The 14,046-nt window shown below is 35.8% G+C and overlaps 1 protein-coding gene across 1 annotated transcript in view; it reads left to right on the forward strand.

Moving 5' to 3' along the window:
- LOC120539480 (docking protein 2) overlaps positions 1 to 14,046 on the forward strand; it is a 125,187-nt gene that overhangs the window by 84,713 nt on the left and 26,428 nt on the right. Inside the window, exon 4 of the mRNA XM_039769574.1 lies at positions 6,423 to 6,595. Coding sequence (XP_039625508.1) covers positions 6,423 to 6,595 — 173 coding nt within the window. The remainder of the gene's footprint in view (positions 1 to 6,422; positions 6,596 to 14,046) is intronic.

The raw sequence follows: 14,046 nt of genomic DNA on the forward strand, positions 1-14,046 counted from the left end.
TGATCACTTCTGTACACCTTCTGGATGGAGATAATAACAAGTTCACCATGACTTCTAGATCTTTCTAATAAGTGGTACTTTCAAGTTTTAACTCTCCCATTGTGTATTCAAATGTAACTTTTTTAATTCCTGTTTTCCACCCAAATCCCTCTGTAATGATTTAAAGTTATCTGCCATTTTAACTATTATACTGTACTAGCCAACCCGTGGCGTACCATACACCGCATAATCAGGCCGGTTTTTAATGATTTTTAAGCACAGGGAGAAAATTAACATTTGAAAAAACGGTAATGTAATAAATCAGCAAGAAAAGCAACATTATAACAATGCACTGAACGAACCAACACAGTAAAACTGTTTGCTATGGTGTGCGCGGTCGTGCGTCGTAACCAAAAACTCGGTTTTTAAAGAATGCTTACTTCATTGTGTTTTAACCTCAGTTGGAAAGGATTGTTTTAAGGATCCCATGGGATAACCCTCGCAAACTGTTTAACACGCTGCATATGGCGATTCACCTCCACGAGAAACATGTCTCTATGAACAGTCAACGTGGCTCGGAGGTGCCAGGAGTTGGTGGGCGTGACTCCTTCTGTGTGCGCCATAGGTGTCTTACTTGTCGGCGGCTCAGTGAGTCCACACCCCTTCCGGTGTGCTTTCCATGGTTGTCTTGCCTTAGAGAATTATATCTTTAGATACTCTCTGAAAACTTAACTAGCTTGTTATTTATATTGTAATCCAGACCAGTCTAAGACCAGTTGAGATCTAAGTAATCAACGCACACCTCAGCCTTAATGTTTGCAGTACTGTACACCATGCAATGCGTATCTCTCCATTATATACCATTTGGTTTGGGATTCATAAAAGCAGTGTTTCTGTTTGTAATATGCCATCTGTTGGAAAGGCAAATGCAATACATTTTATTACTACAAATGTTTGTGATGCACAATCTGTTGGAATGGCAGACATGGCAACTGGACAGAGACACAGACAGGCACTTATCCTATTATTAAAGTGGATATGTAATATTTAGAAATAATATTAAAAAGAGCAGCAGTCCCAGCATTGATCCCTGAGGGACACCATTCCCAACATTGTCTAATTCTGAAAAAGTTCCTCTCATCATAACTATTAACTGTTTAAGCCAGTTATACACCAAACAGCATGGTATGCCTTAAATTCAAACTTCTTTTAGTTTGATCAGTAGTCTCTCATGTGGGACATAATCCTTAGATAAATAATCACATCTGGATGTTTGCTTTTGTTGCTTTCTCTTTGTATTCCAGCATATTCATGAAATAGAATCTGCCTTATGCTAACTATTCACCAATACAACTGTTCTTGACATGTGATGCTCAATTTTTTCCTTAATAATTGATTTTATTAGTTTTTTTTCTCTCATTCCAAGTTGCAAGTATATGAATGTCATAAATATTCCAACTGCCATTAATAGCTATGACTCTATAGTTATTATTTTTATTCTTTATTTAGAAGACACTAGATCTGAGGTACTTTAGAGCAACAGATCATTATAGAATATGAGAGACTGGAAAGTCCAAAGTTAACAAGAAATATAGAACAAAATTTAAAAGAGAAAGCTAGAAAAGTAGTACTACAGTATTCCCAATCTAGAGGAAAAGATAGTACTCAGAGGAGACAAATTTGCATGAGAGATGATTGGGTTAGAAGACCTGTAGATATCCAAGAAGAGAGCAGAAGGGTAGAAAACCTCAGGCATCCCAAGATACTGTGCACAGAGGCGCATCTTCAAGAAGTGTCTGAACACCAGTAGAATGGGAGCAGTCAGTATTCACACAAAATCCTCAGCTAGTAAGTTGGACCTGTGCCCCATATTAGTATGTCTGGTGAGAGGAAGAGAAAGCAAACAGAACTGTGAAAGCTTGTAGAGCTAGAGAGGTTGGACAGTGGTTGCTGGCATCCATTCTAGTTAGATTTATTATATTCAATAGCCACCACATTCTTTGATCCAATTAGGTGAGTTCAAAATAGCTTGATGAATTGTTCATTATTCAGGGATTATATTAATTTTGGCATTTATCTATTGACTTCACTGTTGTTTTTTGATCCATTTTCAATGATCTATGTTCTTCAGGCATTTCATATCATGTTTTAGTTTGTATTATTCCTTTTGGAACTGCTTCACACTTAATGTATGAATGTTTTATACATTATATTATTATAATTATTTATAAATGTTTTGGCTTATTTTGCATGTTGCATGGAAAATCTTCTTGTGTTCATGTGCTTTTGTTTAAAATTTTAGCATACATTTTCAGTTTAAAAAAAAAGGTTGTAAAATTGCAATGACGCTTAGCATAAAAATGCTTCAGTATTTGATCATAATGAGTAAAATTACACATTTCAAGTTACTGCCTACATTAAATATAAAAGTAGAATGTAATATTTTTCTGTATAAATAATTTTTAAAAATCACAGCCATATATGTACAGTATATAATACAGAATGTATATGGCATGATGGTCTCAATACAAAAAGGTCCACATCAGTAGTCTGCATTCATTTTTGGTGTCTGTTAGCTGCTCCAACACCCCCCAAATGGTCTCATTTCATTCACTTTTATTTTGTTGTATGTACATCCTCTCACATGACGCTATTTTTGCACATTTTAGAGGTATCCACCTTCTTGACCATCTCTTTTGTTGCCTTTCAAATGGCTGGTGGGTGGCAGCTCACAATCCTATTTTTTTACAGTGCCATTACGGAGCAGTCTTGTGTTTTTTGCAGGTACCTTATAGTATTTGTCATGGAAAGTGGCGTGAAAATATTGTCAGCAGTAAAATTTCTCTAATTGCCTGTGAAAGGCTCAACAAATTTCATCACCAGAGTCATAGGCTGTCTTTCAATGGTAACTAAGTGCGATCTTAGTATACATTTGTAATTTACTTCAGTAACAAACCGAACTTTAATGCCAAACTTGTCAGGTTTACTTAAATTGTACTGAGTGGAAGGCAGTCAACATTTCATTGGGAATAACTGGTGATCAACAGATATGTTCTGCCCTGTTAAGGATTTCAGTATGCTATGAGGTGCCTTTTAGGTAAAACAAAAATCATATAATTTGAGTATGGATCTGCCATCAAAACCAATGTGTGAATGTGGCTCATTTTGTGTCACAGCTTTTCAATATAGCTGTACTTAAATCATGAGATTTTTTTTTTTTTTTGTTAAACAGCACTTCATTTACGGCTAAGTCCTATGTTCCATCAGCTCTTTAGGGTTCAGCTGAAGTGCAATCTCAAATCTTTGTCTGTGTTAATATGTAGCATAAGCAAAGAAAGTTTTATTACTGCCATTTATTTTGCCATGTCTGTGAAAAAATTGCGAGTGAGCCATCTCCCAGTTCTGTGTTTTTCACTCCTGGTTTGCTCTTTCAACAATGTGCCAACTCACATAGTTTCCTTTCCTCCAGCAAATTGTTAATTAACTGTAATATAAACACTCCTAGGAACTTTTTAAATTGAAGCCAGGACTTCTGACCAATGAATGGGGAATGGGGAAAGGTGGGACTTCAGGTCAAAAAGTCAATGTAATGAGGTTTAAGTTACCTGTTTAGGATATAAATTGATTATTCTAGAAGTATATATTTAAAATTATTTTGGTGAAAAAGCATGTATTTTGCATGAGTTGAGCATGGATAACTGACATGTGCATTATGCAAAATTAATAATTTGATAATGTCCAGTAAGACAGTTACATCTCAACTACAGAGTGCTGATCTGGGCAGCACCAGCGCAATCACTTGGTGTCAGTGTGACTTGCTTTTTTTCTCAGAGTTTCCAAAGCATGCATGTTAGGTTAACCAGTGACTCTGTTGGTTGATTACGATGTTTGTTCAAATTGTGCATCAGATACTGCAAGTATAGGTTACCACACTTTATTGGATTTGGAATGTTTAAGGAGTTAATAAACAAAAACACATCAACTATTCTAAGACATCACATTGTATATAACCTGCTCCATGTTACTCAGTGCCATTAAATGATTTCATGCTCTAAAAGGTGAGGAAGAAAACAAGAAACAATGGAGTTAAAGCCTCCTCTGGGTTAAGTATCCAAACTGTAAAAGCAACTTGCACAATTGTATAAAAGCCAGCCAAGGGAATGAAGCAAAACATATTCTGGGTTATGGTTTCCTTCCTTTTCTTTCTTTTCAATTCACACCTGTTAACTCAAACTCACTAGCAGGAAGAAAAACCACATGCAAAAGCCCAATGATCTATTTTTTGCATAGTAAACTTTTCAATTAGGGTCTTGATGCTACTTGGTTTTGTTTGAGAGGAAGTGCATAAGGTTTTATTGATGTTAACAGATACTTTCTAAAGACAACTTAAACTAGGAAATATGATAAAGACCCACTTTATGTGATATAGATGTGTGGTTTCCTGTACTACAATTTAAAAAAAAAAAAGTTTTCCTCTTTGAGCCTCACACAGGTGCTGCACACACACATTTCAAGGGCTGGGAGTGCCATACCTTCTCGTTCAGCGATTGTGGAGTGGCTTTGGTGTTTGTTTTGCTTAAACTGCATTGAGTACAAACAAGGAGGAAACAAAATATGCCAGTCTGAAATCTGAACCACTGCAAAGGAGTAGTATTCGGCTGTATTCAGAACTTGGAATACAATGTCAACAGACCACAAAATGCTAACAGGGGTTACCAATAAAGGGGGAAACCACACAAAACCACATTCAAAAAGAAATTCAAACACCTACAGAATTTGGTAAGTTACTAACTTAGTGCAATTCAGCCTGACTTCAAGTCTGAGACTGAGCTCTCTCTTTTGGAGTTTCTATGTATTAAAGTTTCAGTCATAAGAATTTGATAATTAGGATAAACCGTGACTCTAAATTTCACAAAAGTGATAAGTTTTCGCCTGTGATAGAGTAACATCCCATCCACAGTAGCTTCCTTTCTCCCTCATCCTACCAACTGTATCTGAATAGACTCTGGCTCCCTGGGACCCTGTGAGCAGACCAAGAAAAAAAGGTGTGGGGATGAAATTAACATCTACCTGCCCTAAAAAAAGCAGAATACCCTTTCATTCACTCTGCCTCATTCTCTTGTCAGTCACCTTAATCCCTCCAGCACACTTCATTCAGGTGACAGCTTTACTTCATGTGGGGTGCCATATAATAACATACCCTCCCAGCTGCTGCTTAGAAGTGACAACAACAACTTTTATTTATAGAGCACATTTTCACACACACAATGTAGCTCAAAGTGTTTCACAAGAAATAATTACAAGAAAAGAAAAAACAAGTTAAATTAGGCAAGAATAATAATGAATAAGTAATAAAAAAAATCAATATGAGTTTACATAACATAGATATGTACTTAGTGGAAAGGTACAGTCTGATATATACTATCATTTTCTAAGACTAAGAAGATACAAGCTGACTTGTTTCATTTGCAGAGAACGAAGTTCCTTTTAGCTGAAGTGGATGATTGCCATTTCTAACTTAGAGGCCCCTTTTCTCAGCCATGCTGTTTATGTAAAGACATGAAATGGACAGGATTATAACTCTGAGTGATTTCTTGCAGGAGACATTTGCAATTCTCTTCCGGAGATCACTTTTTGAAGGAGCAGCGCTTTTGGGGATGTTGGGGCTATAGCTCTGTAGCACTATACACTTGCAGTTGTAGTTAGAAAGTTAGAGGATGGCTTGCTCACTTGAATGGAAGACGTTCTGCTATTGCTCATCTAGATAAGCTGTGGCCTACTGACTCAGAAGCCCTAAGTATGCAGCTAGCCTGTCAATATGAGGTATAAAAAGGTAGGGGGGGGGGGAACTCTGAGAGAGTCTTGCCTGAAAGATCTCATAACATAATTATTATACCACTTTAAATGGAATTACAGCTTCAGGAGACTGGGTTTGAATCCTGGGCTCATCATTGTATGCGTATACTCTGTATCGTCTCACATCATCTTCAGGGTGTTTTCTGTGGGTGCTCCAGATATGCTTTTCACATATCAAAAAGAAATAACACACTAGGGCTATTGGTGACCCCAACCTGGCCTGAAGTCAGTGCCCCTCAGTGTGATGTTTTCAGCTTTCTGTCCAATCCTCATGCTTCTTGTAGTCCTTTTGAGTATATTATTACTTAATTTTGACTTTAATCTTTCCTGTTGGATTTAAATTTACATATACATATGACGTCTTTTACTTTTGTTATGTGTTGCATGCTGGTCGGAAATGCAACTAAGAACTTCACTGTGCTCTGTACACATGATTCTACAACTACTAGTACTACTACTATTATATTGTTAGCTGTTACCCACACTTTCTTTTATGTAGCTTTCAAAAATGATAACTAGATGAGGTGGTGAAACAAGGTAAACAAAGTGATCCAGACCTAATAATAATAATAATTTATTTTTTTAAGGCACAGAATTCAAGGTGGTGATCAGGAAAACAGATGCCTCTGAGAGGTGCAACATACGTGGAGCATATTTGTTGGTAGCTGAAGAGGACAGCTTGATTCTCAAGGACCTTAAATCCAGAGAGAATATCTTTTTGTGGCCCTACAAATTTCTAAGAAGGTTTGGACGCGATAAGGTAAAACTGACTTCTTCACATAACCATCTCTTTGTGAGAACACAAAACATAAAGTTTTTATATATTTTCTTAGCATTTGCCATTGACTCCTGTACTATAAGTTTTTGTATGTCCTTTGTAAACCTGAAGTCTTCTCTGTTTTCTAAAAATACATATAAAGTTAACTGGCGACTATAAAGTGTGTGCCTGCATGAATGTACCCTGTGATGGATACAGCCCTATTCCAGGCTGATTTCCATTTTGTGTGTAATGATTACATATTAGAATAATTAAAACTGCTAGATTTTTGTATGAGAACAAAGTCATTCATCTTTGATTCTATTCAAATACTTAGACACACAACAAGTGTAATTTATTAAAAAATCAATAATAATGAGTTTTTGTTTTAAAGCTTATCTTGCAAAATAATTTTCTAACAGTTTACAGCACTGTAAACCATAATCTGATGGTTTGAAACCCTGATGCTGTTTACGTTGTTAGCAGTCTGTTATAGGTAGGTAATAACTAGTTTTTCACTTAGTTGCATATGTAGCAGTTAGTAATAATGAGGAACAAAGAAGTGATGTGCAGCTTTTTTAGCAGAGGGTGTTAAAGGAGTCAACCTTCACATTCACTTTTGTACTCATTGTGGGGGAAATGATTTACCTTACCAGAATGGGTTAAAGTATAGAGACGTACAAAATAATGAGGCAAGTATAACAGTCTTATGTCATTATACAGGAGATGCTTTTCAGGAGGCAGCTTACCAATGATTGGCCTTAAGCCTGTAAGTCTTGTCAAGCTGAACAGTTCAGTGTGTTCTGAGATAGCTGAAAGGAAAGCCAGGTTCATAGTAAATTGTTTAATTAGAAAGTGCAGGTTTTGTGATAATGACTCAGTAACATTTTGTGTGTTTTGAGAAAGTGTCAAATGTCGGTACTTTGCTAACGGAGATGTAAACAAGAAAGGCCGGTGTTTCCTGTATGTGAGAAGGGAGGGGAGAGCAGCTGCATTTTAGTAAAAGTTTTTGTAAAAAAGCTCACTCTCTCAGCTGCTGTCTAAAAATGGAACTTTTGGTTCAGTTGTTGCTTTTCTGACACTTCTGTAAAGAGCTCAGTTCAATTGCACTTATAAACGTTTTCATGGAGCTTTTCTTTATCACTGCAGCTATGTACACATTGTAAAGACTTCTCTCTCCGGCAAGAATTTTTCATTTTTTCGATTGAAGATATATAATTTGTAACTAGGTAACTGGACCATTTGGGAAAGTGGCATTTGAGTCCTTGGTGTTTGTAGCTGGATTGCATGAAGACTGCATAACCACACCCAAGGCTATAGGATTCATTATATCACTTAATTTTACTACTGTTTGTTTAGTTGCAAGTAAGTGTTACTGGCCTCACGGTCTAGGGGAACCTGGGCCAGGTGTAGCCACAGCGATATGGTGAAAAGCATAAAAGAAACAGGCAGCAGTCCCAAGTCAGACCATACTTTTCTCTTCTCCTTTATTCTCCTTTTACCAGAAATATATATATGCTTCAGTTTCTGCATAGATCAACATGGCAATCAGTGAAACAATGGTGTAAGCCAATTTCCTCCTCTAGAACAAATAGTGTAAACACATTTACTTTGGTTCAACAATGGTATTGTGGCCAGCTATCAAAAAGTACTTGATTAGAAACCAATGTCCCCAGCCAGAAGTTGTTAATTTTCAAAGGAACTAGAGAGGTCTGTTATCACCACATTGTGTGTGGATGTGATACTTAATCAAAGCAGTTGATAGATAACCATCAATAATAACCTGTAACAGACTTTTCTGCCTTTTCTTTAAAATGCTTGTTTATAGCCCATTAAACTAAGCAACACACAGAAATGTCATTTTCTTTAGAATACTGAATTCTAGCCCATTACATAAGCATCATTTTTAAGTGAAACCTTAAAAGGCAGTGTCTCTCAATCTAACTGCTATTTTTGTTGCTAAGAGGTTAGATTGTTCATTCCTTGTGCAAATGAAGTCCTTTAAGTACACAAGAGGACACCCTTGTGAAGTCCTGTGTCGATGGTAAACTGGCTTGAAGTAAAAGAGTGAAAGTAAAGTCAGCAAACAGCCTGTCATAGAGGTTCCTAAGTTTGAATGTGCAAAGTATAATAATGACAATGAGGTTACAGGAAATAGTTGTACAGCTGGTTTTGACATTTCTTCCTATTCCCCCACCTAGGAGAAGAACATAAGTGGTTAGTTGCTACCTTCTGTGTTAGGTGAATGTCACAAAAGATCACAAAATTGTTTGAATACCTGCCTTCTAGATGACTACTGCTCATCTACTCTCCCAAATCAACTTCCTATCATCTTCTGCAAACTATGTATGAAGTTAACCAGAAGATAAATATTTACTTCTGAAAGAAAATGAAGGCTTAACTGCAATCATGGTAAGAATAGACTTGTTCCCCAAGAAAATCCTATTAAATTGCCAGAGTCAAAAAACTAAGACAAAAACTGAGTTGTGACAAAAAAGTGAGAGTCAAAAATAAACATACTGAATACTAAGCTTTCTTTCAAACACGGTATCACTGGTTGTATCCAGATAACACCAGAATGTATCCATTTGTATCAGGAAGTCAGTCCCTAGAAGCCAGGCAAAGTCCAATAGCAACTCACTTTAATCATTATCTGCTTGTGGCTTTCAGTGTGAGGATGTGGCACAGTTAAGTTAAGTAAAACAAAAAAGAATTAAAAACTCTTTAAAAGATCAATGAAATTCAAAGTAACACATGGAGTTAAAGTTTCAAAAACAAAAATCATCCAAAATATAAAACTCCTGTAAACTCAAAAATTTACAAATGAGAAAAAAAATGTAAACAGAGAAGACAGGTTTTGGAATTCTCAACTTTCGTTCAAAACTTGCCTATTGGAGCCTCCCCATCTTGATTGCTGGTTTGAGAGATCATCAATAAGGCAAAATAAGCAGTAAATAATGGACTTTGCTTTCAACCAAAAAAACTTTTTTTTTCTGATGGCATTAAAAAGCTTATAGATTGTTTGAGTGCTGAGAAGTATGGACACAATATTGATCAGATTTACTATAACAGAGATAAGAAAGATCCATGCCCTTTAAATGTCACAAGATGGCTTGCTAGTAGTTCGCCACTGACCAGGACCGAAGGTGTAACAAGAGAAGCACAAGAGAAGCAGATGTATTCATTCCACAAAAGCTTTCTTTTAAAGAAACTCATATTTCTTGGTGTAAATATTTACAGGGAAAAGTGTATAATACACGAAACAACAAAATAAAAGTAGTCCAAAATTAAAACAATTCTTATTGAGAGAATGAAAAAAATAACAAAAGAGAAATAAAGAATGAGAAAAAAGGGCTCATAGCCTGATACTCATTCAGTCCATAAAAGGGTATTAGCAACCTTAAAATAAAACAACAACAAAAAATAAAACAACAACAAAAACTGAACTCTGTTTCAGCCCATTCCATAAATGTAACTCCTCAAAAAAAAAGAAAATCTCATGAGCTGCTCCTTAACAGCAACTGCTCAGCCATCAGTAACCTCTACGTCTGATGCACCTTGCACACACTAATGCTGTTTATCACGTCTCCTTGATTGATAAAAAAACGTACTCCTCTTGTGGCCACAACCTTATTTATAAAGATGACTCAGTTCTCCCGTACAGCATGCCTACACCCAGGAAGGCACCACTTCAGTCCTTCAGGGTGAACTGCACACCTCCAGCAAAAATCAAAACATTAACAAACAAAATAAACATGATTGGTCACTAACTAACATAACAAAACATAATTCCATCTAACCTTGAGGTTACTAAGAAAAAAAAGAAAACCACGATGGGGGTGCTAAAAAAAATGGACTCCCATGCGGCTGTCTTTCTGAATGACCAGACATCTGTCAACTTTAAAACTTCGTCTAGTAAACATTCAATACTATGTGCGAGGCCCGTAGCTGAAATGAATGGCAGAACATCCAAAAAATACAGAAACAACCTGCAGGTAAGTCTAAAACCTTGTTAATTTTTTTTTCCACTGTAAATCCTGAGACTGTTATTTATTGCTACTTGCTGGCGTCCTGGTGAGGTTATAGTGTCGCATTAAATACAATCAAAAATAATTACACTTTCTAAAAATCCTTCACTGACAGACCTCCATTGTCACACATAAGTAGGAAAGATAGAGCTTAGTCCACGCTATCACATACAAGTTTGAAAATGGTGTTTTCATATTAAACGTTTTTCCATCCACAATAGCATTTGTCATCCACTCTGAAATTCCACAAACACATAAATCTTTCCTATTTGGCATGCATGGTTAACCACTTGTTTGTTCACGAAGTAAACCCAAAGTAAATTGAAGTCTCTAAAGAAGAAGCAACAAAAAACAAAATGGACTACTTTGTGTGGACAAATGAAAAAGTACAACTGCTTTTAAATGTTATAAATGAATATAAGGTCACCAAAGCCTTAAAACATTAGAGCATTAGAACACTGGAGCAATTGTGACAAGAACAGGCCAATCAGTCCAATACACTCGTCTAACCTATTCAATATACGGTAGATTTTCTAAACAAAATACTAAGTTAAGATTTAAAGTTCCATAAAGATCTGCTCTCAACCTCACTACATAGTAATTTATTTCATATGTCTGTGGTAATAACATTTGTACAAAGTCTTTCCTATACAAGGTTTCAACTGTGTCCCTGTGTTTTTGTTGAAAAATTTATTTAAAGTAATAGCTGTGATCCATGGTATTCACTCCTTTCATAATTTTAAACACATCAACACATTGAACTTATCATGTGGTACCTTATCAAACGTTTGCTAAAAATCAAGATAAATTATATCATATACACCTTTCTTATCATATGCTTTTGTTGCTTCTTCATACATGACCTTCACCATCTGAACACGTTGACTATTTACTAATATACTGCACTTGCTCTAGACATGTACTATCTGGTCTTTTCCTTAATAATCCCTTCCTTGAATTTACCTGTGATGCACATTAAACTTACTGATCTTGTTACTTGGATCAACCCGATTACCCTTTTTATACAACAGGATAATATTTTCTAGCCTCCAGTCTTTAGGAATTTCCCCAGTTTGAAAGAATTTTTGAAAAACAGCAAATACACATACAGTAAGTTTCTTAAGCACTTAAGGGAAATGTTTATTTGGTCCTGTTGATTTGTCAGATTTCAGCCAGTTTACTCTGAACAGTACTTCTCCTTCTACAATTTCCAAATCACCTCCTTAGTAGTCCCTGTTACTGCTTGAGGTCTGGTTCTTCAGATACATAAATGTCAATGAAATTCAAGTTCAAAGCATTAACTGTTTCATTGTCTGTATGTTCTGCCTCATCTTTACCGTTTCTAATACTTTTCACATTTTTCTTGTGCATTCTTTTACTATTAAAATATTGTTTAATTGGTTCAATTACATTGAAACTCCTGCTAAAATAAGCATAAAATAATATTTGTATACTTCAAGGCAAACCATCCATTGGTTGATGCACACTGATGAGATAACAGGGGACAACACTGAAGTCAGTGCCTGATCATATAATGACAATTCGACAGAATTAAAAGAAAAAATACTTAGTTTACTCATCCATACTGCTGCAAGACACTTAGAGTTGTCAAATTTATACACTTTGGACAGCATTTCCAAAAAGTCATTTGTGTTGGTTGAAAATGCCATTTCATCTTGAATAGAAGGCTAAAATGAATACAAATATGTATACAAAGATTTTTAAGTGACACAACTTCATTCAAAAATGGACTAAAAAGTAAAAAATATTTTTTTCTTGTACCAATAATTTGTTGGTCATATGTAACTAAAAATAAAATTCTGCAGCGCCCATAAAAGAACAAATTTAATTTGATTAAAAAGCACAGATTCGTTAAAGTGAAATTTCTAACTAGCTTAACTACGGAAAGAAAATGAGACATCATATAAAATTTCATTAAAGCATGTAGGATAATGGTTATAATTGGAGACATTTTCGAATTGTAAGAGTTGTTTTTTTTTAATCATTTAAGGAATAGCACAAAGAGGAGGTGCTTTCCATGGTGTTTGTTTTGTTGCTTACCACTATTACGTGACTCCTAGTCTGTATTTTCATCCGATTTGCTCACCTTATGCTTATGCATTACTCCCAATTGCAATTCCGCCCCATTGTCAGTCCAAACAAAACAATTTGTTTTTTTGCTGTTCTTCTCATGTAAACACGAGCTGCACATGAATGTGTAAGCGTAGAAGACACTACCTCTTCCTGCTTCTGGCGATGTTGTGGACACACCCACTGTAGGTGAGTAGATACATCAGATGCATTTTGTGGGCGGGGCTGCTTTCATAAATGATGTGGATGGAGGTCTTTTTTGTTTAAAAACACAGTTTTAAATTAAAACACATTATTGTGAATATAGCCAAAGAGAAAGTTAAGAGGAGAACGTTCTACAGTATATGGGATGAGGTTGTCATTTCCCTCCTTGGACCATTACCTTTACTAATTTATATTAATCACACTGATTTTGCTATTGTTAATAAACTTGAGAAATATGTAGATGAATGTCCCCCAAAACTCATGGGGCCATCCTCCTTACTTCTACCCACCTAAGGTTTTTTTGTCAGTCTTTTTTAACCTTAAAGGACCATGCAATACCCAGGTTGTCTGTGCAGCGGAACATCATAACACATAACAGGGAACCATAGTACACAGGACTACATTGCTCCAACATATATGAACTGTTTTCTTTTAATGCAGCCTTTCGTCCAAGCAACTAGTCCAACATGGTGGTGTCCATAGGAAAAACAATGCAGTTCTTTTGGAAGAAAGTAATTCATTTTTAACAATAAAGAGAAAGATGAATGCAACCACTAGACTCCTTGTCCCCAGAAACCCCAAAACCCATACTCAAGTGTAATGGGAGGGTTTTAAAGAAAATGGCATTTCTATGTGTTGCTTAGAGTAATGGGGTATAAATCAGTGTTCTAAAGAAAAGGCAAATTTCCTGGGATATTTCAGTTATAAGTTATTGTTGATTGCTATCTACAGGACATATATATGTGCCTGTCTTGCAAAAGAGTCACCCGGTTTGAATAATCAGACTGTTTTGATTGGTATCTCATTTATATACGATATGGTGATACACAACTTCCTGCTTCCTTTGAAAATTAATGAGATCTGGGGAGATTGGTTTCTAGTCAGGTACTTCTTGATAGCTGATACAAATACTATTTTTGAACCAAAGTAAATATGTTTATGTTGTTCCACAGTAGAAATTGGCATGTACCATTGTTTAACTGATCGTCATGTTGATCTATGCAGATTGAAGATTGAGATTGAAGCATTTATATATTTCTGGGTAAATGAGATAAAGAAGAACAGAGAAGTATGGTCTGAGACTCGCGATTGCTGCATGCTTCTTTTATGCTTTTGTCAGCATATCATTGT

This window comes from Polypterus senegalus, chromosome 11 (assembly GCF_016835505.1).
Source record: "Polypterus senegalus isolate Bchr_013 chromosome 11, ASM1683550v1, whole genome shotgun sequence".
Classification (NCBI taxonomy): domain Eukaryota; kingdom Metazoa; phylum Chordata; class Cladistia; order Polypteriformes; family Polypteridae; genus Polypterus; species Polypterus senegalus.